Below are 16,051 nucleotides of genomic sequence, written 5' to 3'. Positions count from 1 at the left end.
CGAATGGTTTCCATCTTGAACGATGGAACCTTGAGAAATTTGTTTAAGATCTTGAGATCTAGGATTGGTCTGAACGTTCCCTCTTTTTTGGGAACTATGAACAGATTGGAGTAGAACCCCATCCCTTGTTCTCTTAATGGAACAGGATGAATCACTCCCATTTTTAACAGGTCTTCTACACAATGTAAGAACGCCTGTCTTTTTATGTGGTCTGAAGACAACTGCGACTTGTGGAACCTCCCCCTTGGGGGAAGTCCCTTGAATTCCAGAAGATAACCCTGGGAGACTATTTCTAGCGCCCAAGGATCCAGAACATCTCTTGCCCAAGCCTGAGCGAAGAGAGAGAGTCTGCCCCCCACCAGATCCGGTCCCGGATCGGGGGCCAATATTTCATGCTGTCTTGGTAGCAGTGGCAGGTTTCTTGGCCTGCTTTCCCTTGTTCCAGCCTTGCATTGGTCTCCAAGCTGGCTTGGCCTGAGAAGTATTACCCTCTTGCTTAGAGGACGTAGCACCTTGGGCTGGTCCGTTTTTACGAAAGGGACGAAAATTAGGTCTATTTTTTGCCTTGAAGGGCCGATCCTGAGGAAGGGCGTGGCCCTTACCCCCAGTGATATCAGAGATAATCTCTTTCAAGTCAGGACCAAACAGCGTTTTCCCCTTGAAAGGAATGTTTAGTAGCTTGTTCTTGGAAGACGCATCAGCCGACCAAGATTTCAACCAAAGCGCTCTGCGCCACAATAGCAAACCCAGAGTTCTTAGCCGCTAACTTAGCCAATTGCAAAGAGGCGTCTAGAGTGAAAGAATTAGCCAATTTGAGAGCATTGATTCTGTCCATAATCTCCTCATAAGGAGGAGAGTCACTATCGAGCACCTTAAGCAGTTCATCAAACCAGAAATATGCGGCTGTAGTGACAGGGACAATGCATGAAATGGGTTGTAGAAGGTAACCCTGCTGAACAAACATCTTTTTAAGCAAACCTTCTAATTTTTTATCCATAGGATCTTTGAAAGCACAACTATCCTCTATGGGAATAGTGGTGCGTTTGTTTAAAGTAGAAACCGCTCCCTCGACCTTGGGGACTGACTGCCATAAGTCCTTTCTGGGGTCGACCATAGGAAACAATTTTTTAAATATGGGGGGAGGGACGAAAGGAATACCGGGCCTTTCCCATTCTTTATTAACAATGTCCGCCACCCGCTTGGGTATAGGAAAAGCTTCTGGGAGCCCCGGCACCTCTAGGAACTTGTCCATTTTACATAGTTTCTCTGGGATGACTAAATTTTCACAATCATCCAGAGTGGATAATACCTCCTTAAGCAAAATGCGGAGATGTTCCAATTTAAATTTAAATGTAATCACATCAGATTCAGCCTGCTGAGAAATGTTCCCTAAATCAGTAATTTCTCCCTCAGACAAAACCTCCCTGGCCCCCTCAGATTGGGTTAGGGGCCCTTCAGAGATATTAATATCAGCGTCGTCATGCTCTTCAGTAACTAAAACAGAGCAGCCACGCTTACGCTGACAAGGGTTCATTTTGGCTAAAATGTTTTTGACAGAATTATCCATTACAGCCGTTAATTGTTGCATAGTAAGGAGTATTGGCGCGCTAGATGTACTAGGGGCCTCCTGAGTGGGCAAGACTCGTGTAGACGAAGGAGGGAATGATGCAGTACCATGCTTACTCCCCTCACTTGAGGAATCATCTTGGGCATCATTGTCATTATCACATAAATCACATTTATTTAAATGAATAGGAATTCTGGCTTCCCCACATTCAGAACACAGTCTATCTGGTAGTTCAGACATGTTAAACAGGCATAAACTTGATCAGAAAGTACAAAAAACGTTTTAAAATAAAACCGTTACTGTCACTTTAAATTTTAAACTGAACACACTTTATTACTGCAATTGCGAAAAAACATGAAGGAATTGTTCAAAATTCACCAAATTTTCACCACAGCGTCTTAAAGCCTTGAAAATATTGCACACCAATTTTGGAAGCTTTAACCCTTAAAATAACGGAACCGGAGCCGTTTTAAGCTTTAAACCCCTTTACAGTCCCTGGTATCTGCTTTGCTGAGACCCAACCAAACCCAAAGGGGAATACGATACCAAATGACGCCTTCAGAAGTCTTTTATAAGTATCAGAGCTCCTCTCACATGCGACTGCATGCCATGCCTCTCAAAAACAAGTGCGCAACACCGGCGCGAAAATGAGACTCTGCCTATGCTTTGGGAAAGCCCCTAAAGAATAAGGTGTCTAAAACAGTGCCTGCCGATATTATTAAATCAAAATACCCAGAATAAATGATTCCTCAAGGCTAAATAAGTGTTAATATCAATCGATTTAGCCCAAAAAAAGTCTACAGTTTAAATAAGCCCTTGTGAAGCCCTTATTTACAATCTTAATAAACATGGCTTACCGGATCCCATAGGGAAAATGACAGCTTCCAGCATTACATCGTCTTGTTAGAATGTGTCATACCTCAAGCAGCAAGAGACTGCAAACTGTTCCCCCAACTGAAGTTAATTGCTCTCAACAGTCCTGTGTGGAACAGCCATGGATTTTAGTTACGGTTGCTAAAATCATTTTCCTCATACAAACAGAATTCTTCATCTCTTTTCTGTTTCTGAGTAAATAGTACGTACCAGCACTATTTGAAAATAACAAACTCTTGATTGAATAATGAAAAACTACAGTTAAACACTAAAAAACTCTAAGCCATCTCCGTGGAGATGTTGCCTGTACAACGGCAAAGAGAATGACTGGGGTAGGCGGAGCCTAGGAGGGATCATGTGACCAGCTTTGCTGGGCTCTTTGCCATTTCCTGTTGGGGAGGAGAATATCCCACAAGTAAGGATGACGCCGTGGACCGGACACACCTATGTTGGAGAAATAGGTGTATTTTATTCTGTTGAATTACACTGAGTTTATATTCTTTGGCAATTGCTTTATAAAAGATGGTTAGTTTTAAAGCAAATCAGTTTATTAAATAATAATAATAATAATCTCGCAATCATCACGTCAGTCACTGGTATTATTTTAAATGCAATGAATGGCAAAGCTAAAGAGACAAAAATAACAAAAGTAAAAAAAAAAAACACAAAAAAAACACCTGACTCTGTAGACAGTTAGGGCAAAGTATTTTCAATATACTGAAACAGCTCAGTGCTAAGGTATTTTGTGTTTACTCCACATTTTGGTTGCATATATTTACTAAAGTATAAGGAGAACACAGTTTGGTTATAGAGTTGCACTTTGCCCATATATGCCTCAGTATGCAGAATATATGTACGCCAAAATGATGCCACATTAGCTCTGTAAAGACAACGCTCACACACTGCACAATTTTGGCGCACGGATGTTTGATATATAGCTTACACAAGTGGAATTTAGGCAATTTGCATCAACAGCATATTTTAGTACGTTGCCCTTAAATTTATACGTGTTTTCAAAAGGTAACTTCAAGGTTACTCCAAACTGCTTTATCCATTTATGTATAGCGACTTGCTACATTATTGGCTATTGCAGACCCCAAGATATCCTGTTTTTATACTTGCACTGACATAAATAACTAGATAATAGTGCGGTAGCCTGTAACAATTTCCCGAAAGAGGGACCTGAGTGTTTCTTAATGTTTACATGAATAAATAACTAAGTACGTACTCCTTCATAAAATGGATTTTTGTTATTTTCATATTCTCACACTTGCCTCATGCTTACATTTTTACTCAAAGGATTAGGTGCAGCCAGCCTAAAATACCAATACAACAACTAGCAGCTTCAATGGGTAATAACAGAAGCAAAAGGAAATTAAACACATTTATGAATAAATAATGAAAAACAATAAAAAGTAATTTTAACACCTGCTTATAATAAAGGACACATTTAACTTCCTGTTATCCTGAGAGCAGGATAAGTGTGTTGTATGCGAGGGGGGTTACCCCAGGCATGTAAGGGACCATTAAATATATTCACAGCAACATAAAATTTAACAAGAACAAGGGTAGTAAATTGTCACAGACAAATTTGGCTTCTAGGACATACATCCATGTAGGACCTAGATACGAAACGTTTACTAGAACTACCCTTTGTACATTACACAAGGTTGAAATTGTGTGGACCATTTTGTAACAAGAATCTTAAAGGGATTCCATATATTTGAAAAAAGATAAAAGTTTCAAGCAGGATGTTCACAACACAGCACATTAGTACCAAAAGGATAAATTAGGAGGTACATAACGCATTCTTTGTCCCTTAGTCTTGGGAGTTTCATTCAGAGTAAATGGTAGAGAAGCTTATTAAACAGACAGTGCTAATCAATGGCCGACCTACAAAAGGCTCCTTTAACACTGGAGCATAGCAACAGTGCAAATGCCTTTTTAGTCCTGTATAAAGAAATTGCACACTAGAGCTTCAAAAAAGCAGGCTTTCCAAAGCCTCGTAAAATGGACAATGGACCTATGATGCCATCTGACTGGTGATTCCTGCATCACCTTAAACAAAAAATGTTGTTCATTACCAGAAAAGAACTGTAGTCCATTGCTGTTCATTCAATATGAAGTAAGATTTAAAAACAGTTTCTCTGCATGCTTGTCAGGTCTTTCAGGGATCTTGAACATGCAAAGAAAATATAGCCATAGGCCAGAAAGTTCTACAAATTCTTTGTTTGTATGGATCCCCATTATTCTGTCCCATATGCACAGCAGCCTTTGAGAAGTTATAAATAATAGAAGACAATCTCATACTTTTCCTCACAGAGGTATGGGAGAGATTGTTCTTACTCTTGGTCCAACTTCGATATTTTTCTCCTTCAATATTGTTTGGCCTTTACAGGTGGGAATGTTCAAAGAAAATGGACGCTGAGGTCCATTATCATGGTTTTTTGTACTTGCCCGCCTCTTTTTTAAGCTTTCTTGAACATCCATTTGCTCACAGATCCCAACTGGTCTTTCTTGTTGTCCTAATTTTTCCTTGGCCTCTTCCTCCTCTGAGTAATAATACAGAAAATTTAGTCCAAAGCCAAGAAAGCGATCCCACAATCCCATGGGCTTGGAAGAAACAGGTTGTGATTCTACCAGCTGGGGCACGGATGGATGATAAAAGTTTTTGTGCATTTCAACAGAAGATGATAAAGGAGTGTACACAGATTTAATGTCCAGAGAAAATGAGCGTTTTAAGCTACTTATGTCACGGCGCTGGTCTGAAGAAATACCCATTGTTGTAAACCTGCCTTCCAATGACGTATGCGTTGACTCAACCCTAGAACAGGTTTCAGTTATGTTTGTAGCATCAATCGCAACCTCTATTTCCTGGGAATTAGGGGTGACCTTACAGTTCATTTGGCAAGTTTGGCCCTTATTTGGTTCTTCTTCAATATACTGATGGTTAGTGCACTTTCCATTTGTAAGGCTGTCAGCACGAGATGGTTTATTAGCGTTTGAGGGTGAAGAATTTGCAAGCCCCATCTCATATTCAAGGAGCTGTCCCAGGAAGTTAAAGTTGGGAGAAATGGAGGGTCTCTTTTCTTTAACAAACCTATTGTAGTGAAGAAAACAGAAGAGTATTCACTAAAGATGCAGAAAGAAGCGTTTAAACTGTACAAACAGTAACCACTGTGAATGGAAAGAAATTATTAGAAAGAAAAAAAAACATTAAAAAACTACATTTTGCATTTAGCAAATTTAAAAATAAATTTACACCGCACAATAAGTACTTTTTCTACATATACTGTAGATACTTGACATTACCACTCATATTTAAGAGATTGTTAAAATATATATATAGACCACTGGTTTTCAAACCTGTCCACAATTAGCTGATTAGTAAACAATTATTTTACCTGCTCTCATCCAAGGTAATCCTGAAAACCTGGCCTGTTGGGGAGGTCTGAGGATAGGTTTAAAAACCAGTGATATCGACTAATAATTAAACATGATTTTTAATTCAAGGGAGAAGAAACATTTTTTATGATTCAGATTGACACATTAAACATCTCAGAACTCCCCCCAATATCTCCCCCCCCAATTAGTACTTTAGCACATTTCCCTTGTACCTTCCTTAGAACTTGTGCTTTAAAATAAAAATTCTGTTTAAAAACAGCTGAAGCAGAAAAACAAAAACCCCACAACATGGTTTCTTACCTGTATGCATCATCTAGTGAAAGTCCCATTGACCTCATGATATATGCTATTGCAACTGCTGCCGATCGTGAGATGCCAGCCAAGCAGTGAACTAAAACCTTTCCATTTAAAAGTTCCACTTTTTCTGGGGGGGGGAAAAAAGGTGATATTAATTATATACAGTTTATAGAATATAGATAGATAGATAGATAATATATAATGTGTTATTAACATCATGGGCCTAGAAAAGTTAAAGGCCTAGAAAGCCTCTAAGGGAGTAGCAAACTCTCTTGGATAAGAAAGAGATGACACATTATCACCATAACCCTAGCCAATTTGAGCACATGGTCAGAGAAATATTAATATAGAACAAAGGGTACCTATGAAGTCAACAGCTGCACTGAGCCAGGGCAGGATTTTTTCGCAGTAGCTGTCATTGATGGGGATGCGTAGGAAGTGGTTATCGGGAATGAAGACCGGCTTTGGACAGCTGTAACTGACGTTCAGAACATGAGTGATTCCATTCTGATTAATCACCTCCTGTGAGGACATTAAACAATATATAGAAATTGATGCAAATTATCAGAAGCAACAGTCATAATATTGTGTGTGACTCATAAAGAGATTAGATAAAGAGAAACTGTAGAGACTGACAAAATGCTTTTTGGGTCACGCAACCTAAACAAATTAAAATCCTAACATTGTCAAAACAAGATTATTTTAGAAGTGGTAAATTATTATATAAATAAAATCTCATCCGTTTAGAATATACTCCAGTTAGATCAAATTTATTAGCTGCAATTCAAGTTGAAGTGATTTCAAGAGAGAGATAAAAAAAAAAAAATCACATACAATATATATATATATATATATATATATATATATATATATATATATATATATATATATATATATATATATATATATATATACACACACACATATACACACACACATATACACACACACACACACATACACAAGTGCCATATGTTTGCATGTCATATAGTCCTAAACTCTCTGAAATAATTAAACAGATCATGTAGCTCTGTGATTACCAGGAAGGCCTGATTACATAACACAGCAATATATTGCAGACTGGTATCCAAGCGGTTAATGTGGGCAAGTTTTAATGGAATTTTCCCACAGAGGAAAAGGTAATCTCTGTAATCTCAACAGTTTTCTCAGCTTGTCAAAAGGAACTGGCCCTGCACTTTGGGCTGTTGACTTTAGAACAAGGTCAGATGTATTATTATTTTTTTTTTAATATCTCCTGTGAGAACTTTTGAAGCAGCCTCAATCGTAATTTTTTTTTTTTAATTGGCATAACAAAAACATTTGCCAGGTAAAAAAAAAAAAAAGGGGGGGGGGGGAGATTTTATATATATATATATATATATATATATATATATATATATATATATATATATATATATATATATATATATATATATACACATACACATATATATATATATATATATATATATATATATATATATATATATATATATATATATATATATATATATATATATATATATATATATATATACACACACACATACAAAACACGGAAGGGAACTGCCCTCTCATACTGGCCCGGGTACACATCCATGACCCTGCAACATGCTCAGCCCTGGGTGCCACTGGCACTCACAGGAAGCTGTGCTGCTCCCAGGGTCACAGGCAGTTAACCCCAGTCAGGTCTGGGTGCAAGAACCATAGGGAAAATTACAAAACAAATTAATACAACACACAGAGAAAACCCAGCACTCACTTACAAGCTCTCAGCTAAGATTTAAAATCAAAAATGGAAAGGTTAGTTACCACATCTGGCCAAATGGGACAAGCCCAGGTACCAAGTCAAGGTCCTTTCCAATACCTGGGACCCTAAAACAGCCACACAATGCAAGCTTTCAAATCCAGACAAACTGGGAACAAGGGAAGGGTGCACAGGAATATGTAATCACCCTAGACATATACAAAACATGCTCAGCCCTGGGTGCCACTGGCACTCACAGGAAGCTGTGCTGCTCCCAGGGTCACAGGCAGTTAACCCCAGTCAGGTCTGGGTGCAAGAACCATAGGGAAAATTACAAAACAAATTAATACAACACACAGAGAAAACCCAGCACTCACTTACAAGCTCTCAGCTAAGATTTAAAATAAAAAATGGAAAGGTTAGTTACCACATCTGGCCAAATGGGACAAGCCCAGGTACCAAGTCAAGGTCCTTTCCAATACCTGGGACCCTAAAACAGCCACACAATGCAAGCTTTCAAATCCAAACAAACTGGGAACAAGGGAAGGGTGCACAGGAATATGTAATCACCCTAGACATATAAAAAACACGGAAGGGAACTGCACTCTCATACTGGACCGGGTACACATCCCATGACCCTGCAACATGCTCAGCCCTGGGTGCCACTGGCACTCACAGGAAGCTGTGCTACTCCCAGGGTCACAGGCAGTTAACCCCAGTCAGTAAGTGAGTGCTGGGTTTTCTCTGTGTGTTGAATTAATTTGTTTTGTAATTTTCCCTATGGTTCTTGCACCCAGACCTGACTGGGGTTAACTGCCTGTGACCCTGGGAGCAGCACAGCTTCCTGTGAGTGCCAGTGGCACCCAGGGCTGAGCATGTTTTGTATATGTCTAGGGTGATTACATATTCCTGTGCACCCTTCCCTTGTTCCCAGTTTGTCTGGATTTGAAAGCTTGCATTGTGTGGCTGTTTTAGGGTCCCAGGTATTGGTAAGGACCTTGACGAGGTACCTGGGCTTGTCCCATTTGGCCAGATGTGTGTATATATATATATATATATATACACACACACACACACGTACAGTATATGTATATAAACAAAAATATGGTCATAAAAAATGGTAACAGTCTCATAGTCTATTATGTTTCTTAGCTCCAAGCAAACACATGAGAAATTCTTAACACTAAAAATGAACATAACATAACTTAGTAACAAAACATATATGTTTTTCCTATGCTGATAAAGTCCCATACAATGGCAACCAGATTGACTCCAAAGACTATAACTTCTGTCAGATGAATGTTTACTTATGTGTGCTGTGCACTTACAATCACCTACTTATCTGGTATTGCGAATAGAATATATTATGGGGGGACAAAAACAAAAAACCAAACACATTTTTTATCAAACTTTATTCTTTAATACAATTTGTAGCAAAACAGCGGCGCCAACTCCCTCAGGATAGGTTCAGATGTCACCTTTCCCAAGTGTCCAGATATCAACCCTCAGAGGAAAACAAGAAATCCACAATAGTGTAGTCGGTTATGGTAACTAACACCAAAAAGGAAAGTACTCACGGACAAACCTGAATTCATGAGTTGTCTGTTGGTACATTCCTTTTTGGTGTTCCAGTTACCCTAACCTACTACACTATTGTGGGTCTTATTATTGAATATGTTGATTGATAGACAGAACTGTGTTGTATTGTTGTGTAATAAGATGCAGCCCACTTTGGCAGTCAAGGGGTTAGGCAGCATATACTGATAGAACTGGCTCATACCTGATTCATTACATCATTCTGAGAGCCAAGGTAAAGGTGTGGCAAGATCCGAGTCACAGAAACCGTAGACGTGGAGAGGCAGGGCTGAGATATGCTGGCATGCAGGATACTTGATGTTCTGCCTTCACACAAGGTTGGGTACTGAGAAGAAAACTCAGCAAAGCCACCTGTTAGAACAGTAACACACTTTAATTAGAGACAACATACAAGGTAACATGCAAAGTCACTTACTGGAAGACAGGCACTCTACTGTCCGTTTAATACTGTCATGATTACATTTACATGGATTGGACAGAACACAAAATTTCAAAGTTTTCTAATTTACTTCTCATTATCAATTTTGCTTAGTCCTTAATATCCTATTCTTTGTTAAATAATACTTCTAGCTGAGCTCAGGAGCATGCACGTTTCTTTAGCCATCTGGCAGCAGCATTTGCAACAAGGTTTAGCCTGTCTAATAAGTTTACTTTTCTACAAAAGGATACAAAGGGAACAAAGCAAAATTTGATAACATAAGTACATTGGAAAGATATTTAAAACTGCATGCTCTAACTGAATCATGAAAATGTCATTATGATTTTACTGTCCCTTTAAATTTAATAAAAATACATTGACACTATTTTGAAGGTGATCTGCACCATAAATAGTACAAGGACAGCACCAGACTGGGTAACAAAAATATTTTTTTTTAACATGAATGTAGAAAATGACTATAAAGGTTATGGTGTGAATCACAAACTTAAATTCTAAGATGTTTTTTTATTCGTCAGACACACTTAAAGGGACTTAAAAGTCAAAATTAAACTTGCATGATTCAGAAAGAGCATGTCGTTTTAAAACACTTTTATATTCACTTCTATTTTCAAATGTGCTTCGTTATCTTGATATCCATGGTTGAAAAAGAATATGTCCTTCACTAGTGGGAGTTAGTTGCCGATTGGTGCCTACACACATTTCTCTTGTGATTGGCCGACTAGATATGATCAGGTAGTTCCCAAAAGTGTATTGCAGCTCCTTTAACAAAGGATATCAAGAGAAAGAAGCAAATTTCATAATAGAAGTAAATTGGAAATTTGTTTAAAATTGAATTTTCTATCTGAATCCTGAAAGACAAAAAAAAATGGGTTTCATTTCCCTTTTAAGGGACATGGAAATAAAAAAAATAGCCATTCATGATTCAGTGAGTACAATTAAAAACAAAACAAAAAAACAACCTATTTCTCTTGATCTGCTTGTGAGAAATATAGCTCCTTTCCATGAGAGCATACTGAGGTAGGCTAAGGAGTGTGCACATATCTTGAGCACTATTTGCCTGCAGGGTTTGCAACAGTGTTTATGCATAAAAAGGATGCATATAGGTAGAATGCACTACATATCAGTGACTGGTGATGGAATGTGTTTGTGTTAATCTGATGTTGATCTAGCCTTAAAGGGACATAATACTCATATGCTAAATCACTTGAAACTGATGCAGTATAACTGTAAAAAGCTGACAGGAAAATATCACCTGAGCATCTCTATGTAAAAAAGGAAGATATTTTACCTCAGAATTTCCTCAGCTCAGCAGAGTTAATTCTGTGTAAAAAGTTATACTCAGCTGTTGCTCAGCTGCAGGTAAAAAAAAAAAAAAAAAAAAAAAAGAAATGAACAGCAGCCAATAAGCATCAGCAGTGCTGAGGTCATGAACTCTTACTGTGATCTCCTGAGATTTGACTTAACTCTCATGAGATTTCATAGTAAGCTTCCTTTACCCGATTGGTGAAATAGTATGAGAGTTCACGAGGCTCATCCTTTCAGCTGTCCCGGGACAAACATACTAAAATGCTGCTTAGAAATCCTTTACAATGGGAGGTGGCTACTGAGGAACTTTTGAGGTAAAATATCTTTCTTTTTTACATAGAGATGTTCAGGAGATATTTTCTAGTCAGCTTTTTACAGCTATGCTGCATCACTTTCAAGTGTTTAAACAATTGGGTATTATGGCCCTTTAAAGATGGATTTATATCAGTTTGTAGTGAGCAACAAGATTCCTAGCTAAACTGTGCCAAAGAAGTAGATACAAAATATATACATTTTGATTTGCTATGAATAGTATTAGTGTGATTTTATCTGAACCAATCACACACTTGTATTATGCTTCCCTATAAGAAATCCAGTAAGCACTTAGCTGCTAACAAAACCTGATATCACTCTGAAATAAAAGAATTAGTCAACATGAAATGTCTGATGTTTAAAATCAATGAAGCCGTTAGTAACATTTGTTTTTCACTGTAACCTGTCATTCTGTTTCTCAATTCCCCACCATTCAACAAAAGCTTTGTCATGTCTATTAATAGAATATTCTTAAAGGGACACGAAAACCCACATTTTTTTTCATGATTCAGAAAGAGCATGTGATTTAACTTTCCAATTTACTTCTATTATTTAATTTGCTTCCTTCTTTTGCTATCCTTTGCTAAAAGGTATAGCTAGGTAAGCTCAGGAACAGCAAATAACCAAGGTCCCATCTGCTGATTGGTGGCTGCATTACTGCTTCTTCAACAAATGATACCAAGAGAATGAAGCAAATTTCATAATAGAAGTAAACTGTAAAGTTGTTTAAAATTGTATTCTCTATCTGAATCATGAAAGAAAATATTTGGGTTTTACATCCCTTTAAAGAGAGACACCACTGAAGATACATGGAATTTCACAACATTACTTTCTTTATCTTTACACTTAAAGGGACATAAAACACATTTTTTTATTTCATGATTTAGATAGAAGTAAATTAGAAAGTTGTTTAAAATGTTATGTTCTATTATCAAATTTTCTTAGTTTTCTTGTTATCCTTTGTGGAAAAGCAGAAATGTAAGCTCAAGAGTATTGCACGTGTCTGCAGCACTATATAGTGGCAGTATTGCAACAATGTTATACATTAGCAGGGGCACTAGATGGCAGCACTATTTCCTGTCGTGTAGTGCTTCAGGCATGTGCACGCTACCTACCTAGGTATCTCTTCAACAAAGAATAACATGAAAATGAAAACAAATTGATAATAGAAATAAATTGGAACCTTTTTAAAATTGTATCCTCTATCTGAATCATAAAAGAAAGTTTTGGGGTTTAATGTCCCTTTAAGTGAGTATTACAAAGTGTGTGTGTGTGATATATATATATATATATACACACACACACACACATTCCTAAACAAGGCAGCTTTTAAAGTCAAAATTAAACTTTTGTGGTTCAGATAGAACATAACATTTAAAAGACTTTTCAACTTACTTCGTTATTTTTGTATCCTTTGTTGAGAAGCATACCTAGATAGGGTCAGGAGCAGCAATGCACTACTGGGAGGTAGCTGGCGATTGGTGGGTACATATATATGCCTCTTGTCATTGGCTTACTAGATGTGTTCAGTTAGGCTCCTATAATTCATTGTTGCTCTGTTGTGGACTTTAATTATATTTTAAAACCCCATTTTAAGGGATTAAATACATAATTGGATAATTTGATTATTGCAATATTGCTTGAATACAACACAATAAAGCATCTTCATAATAACAACTATTACTATTCAGCTGCCGATTTGGTTAATTCCGAGAGCGAGCGCTGTAAAAGCGCTTTGAGTCCCACTGGGAGAAAGGCGCTATATAAATACTAGTTATTATTATTATTTTTGCACATGTATGTCCCTTTAAAAATCTCAGGACAGTCCTCAAACAAAATACCGTTGGGATGAGTGACATTTGCCAAACTTGCCCCAGGCAAGTTACTGAGCTACATTATGAAAATCTAGAAGGAGGAAATGCTTCTATTCGAAAATGAAAATGCACTGACAAGCATTTCAATTTTGGCTGGAATGTCCCTTTAAGTAAAACAACTGTGGCAAGTTTAAAATACATACTTTTTTTTTTTAATGACAAAACATGATCCAATCACAAAATATTTGTTCTCACCTTCTAGCAGTGATACACAGCGGTACTGCTTCTCCAACTTCCCCACCACTAATGAAACAAAGTTACAATTTGATACTTCCTGGTTCCCCTGGTCATAGACAACCACTTGCTTCTCAAATGAAGAATCTATCTGTTATTGCAATACAGAAATAGGAAGAGAAAAAAAAAAAAAAGTTAGCTAATGTGTGGAAAGCATTTATTTAACATCATTTACACCAGCATGCATTTATTTTATTACATAAACCAGCAAGTTTTTTTATTAGCTTTTCACAACAAGACACTGCTAATCCGTGTGGGTCATATAGATAACATTGTGCTCACGCCTGTGGAGTTGTGCAGGACACCACACAAATTGGCTAGCCAATCGATAATAAATAAATAGCCATGTGATCAGGGGGCTGTCAAAAGAGGCTTAGTAACAAAGTAATCACAGAGGTAAAATGTATATCAATAATATAACAATGCTGGCTGTGCAAAACTGGGGAATAAAGGGATTACAGTATCTATATTTTTAAACAATAAAACATTTGGAATAGACTGTCCCTTTAAAGGGAGATGGAAGTAAAAAATGAAAGAAACTTTAATGATTCAGACAGTGCATAGAATTAAAAATAAACAATACATTTTACTTATATTAAAAAATCTAAATTGGGATGGTTTTTTTTGTTTGTTTTTTTTGTTTATGTATGGTTTTTATTACAATTTAAATGTTGACCTCCATGTCCCTTTCAGAGATCTGTAATATATATATATATGATCATTATATATGTATTAGATTACACAATGAATGCACTTTAGTGGTTTCAGCCAATTATGGTTTCTCCAAAATTCTATTCATTTTTTAATGTTTGAAAGTTTGTATAAACTATTTTGGAGTTATTTTTTTATGGGGATATATGATCTTTATAGCTGATCTCACAGGAAAGGCAAATTACAGGGATGGTGTAATCTATGCTAACTGTAGGTCATAATTCATAGAAAACTATTATCCTTGTAAATTATAGGTATTAAATGATAGAAGAAGTGTTTAAACAACCTTATCGTGTAATGTACTGTGTAATACATTGCAGGATAACTTGTATAGCATAATGGTATATTACACAACAGTAAATGTTTTCTGTCCATTTCAACTGACCTTGGGGTGATGTGGCAACACAAGTAACTCCTTGAGAAGGCGTTTTCGTGCCAGCTTGGAGCCACACAAATTTACAGAGCCTACAACATGGAGGTTGTTATATTCGCTAAAAGATCGGCAGTCAATCACCAAGACACCTTCACTGTCCTCCCGCAGAATTCCTGCCAGTTTTTGGGCCTGAATAGCTTGGGGAGGCTTCCGTTCTCCACCCATATTGGACTACCTGAGTGAGGAAAACCAACAACACATACGTATGTGAATAAGCGTCTCCAACACCTCAGCAGACAGACAACCATAAAACAACTCATTTGTGGACAAATGGTTGAATATTAGTGAAGATCATGAAACCATATAAACAGCTTTGGGAGTCCATCCAAAAAACCACATCAGCTTACTAATATGTTATATAAAGCAGAGCGGAACTAACACTGGTGCAGCGGCACCAGGGCCCAAGTACTGAGGGGGCCCATATCAACAAGTCTATACATAGGCATGTGTAGAATATGTACAATTCTAATGCAGGGGAGACTTTTATTAGTGCAGGTTGCAGGTTCATCTATCTATTCTTAAAATCATTATACAGAGCAGCATGAATATTATTGCTATTCCTTACTACGGAGTTACCTTTGGGGGGCCAAAACATTTTGCACCAGGGCCCTCTGTTAACTAGGTCCGCTACTGCTTTAAAGCAATATGGAGGTAAAAAAAAAAAAATTAGACTATCTTGTTCAGGCCAATCACATTACATAAACCATCAATACTAATGTTAAAGTAGGAAAAACTATACAAAAAGCTTCATATTTATATCATTCATTATTTCATTTGCAAGGCTTCTACCCCCCCCCCCCCAGATCAATAGATGTGTAAGGGGTGTTGTATCCCGAAACATCAATTAAAAACTTATTTCACTTAAACCTAGTGAGTGCTGATTTTTTGTTTTATTGGATTGACCCTATGTATATATATATGCGCAAAAGTGCATTTTTATTTACATTTAGCTTACATTGCAGTATCTCATTACTATACCACACAACAAATTAATTCATGTAATACAAACATGTGGATTACAGTACAGACTATAAAAATTAAATTAAGGTGTTAGAAAAGATAAAGGAAATGACTACGCTCTCACGTTTAACATATTTAAGGTTACATAGCTTTTATTGATTTTTACATGGTAGATTAGTAGAGGCCTCCATTAAACTCCGTTCAGGCCAGGTTGCTGACAAGCTCTACAGTGAAAGTGGGATCATCAATATTTTACAAGTAAACTACTCTCTCCTCACTCAGCGTTTCAGCAGGAAGT

At 37.2% G+C, this 16,051-nt stretch overlaps 1 protein-coding gene across 1 annotated transcript in view; it reads right to left on the bottom strand.

Annotated features, from left to right (window-relative positions):
• Positions 1–2,966: 2,966 nt before the first annotated feature.
• Positions 2,967–16,051, bottom strand: part of LOC128638685 (dual specificity protein phosphatase 8-like) — a 15,900-nt gene continuing 2,815 nt past the window's right edge. The window contains exons 2-7 of the mRNA XM_053690801.1: positions 14,746–14,968; positions 13,611–13,740; positions 9,670–9,836; positions 6,505–6,664; positions 6,146–6,269; positions 2,967–5,540 (exon numbers count right to left, since the gene is read on the bottom strand). Coding sequence (XP_053546776.1) covers positions 4,757–5,540; positions 6,146–6,269; positions 6,505–6,664; positions 9,670–9,836; positions 13,611–13,740; positions 14,746–14,958 — 1,578 coding nt within the window. The 5' untranslated portion in view covers positions 14,959–14,968 and the 3' untranslated portion in view covers positions 2,967–4,756. The remainder of the gene's footprint in view (positions 5,541–6,145; positions 6,270–6,504; positions 6,665–9,669; positions 9,837–13,610; positions 13,741–14,745; positions 14,969–16,051) is intronic.

The sequence above is a fragment of the Bombina bombina genome, chromosome 8 (assembly GCF_027579735.1).
Source record: "Bombina bombina isolate aBomBom1 chromosome 8, aBomBom1.pri, whole genome shotgun sequence".
Classification (NCBI taxonomy): domain Eukaryota; kingdom Metazoa; phylum Chordata; class Amphibia; order Anura; family Bombinatoridae; genus Bombina; species Bombina bombina.
Note: the sequence above shows the minus strand (reverse complement) of the source record. Positions and strands in the feature narration are given on the sequence as shown.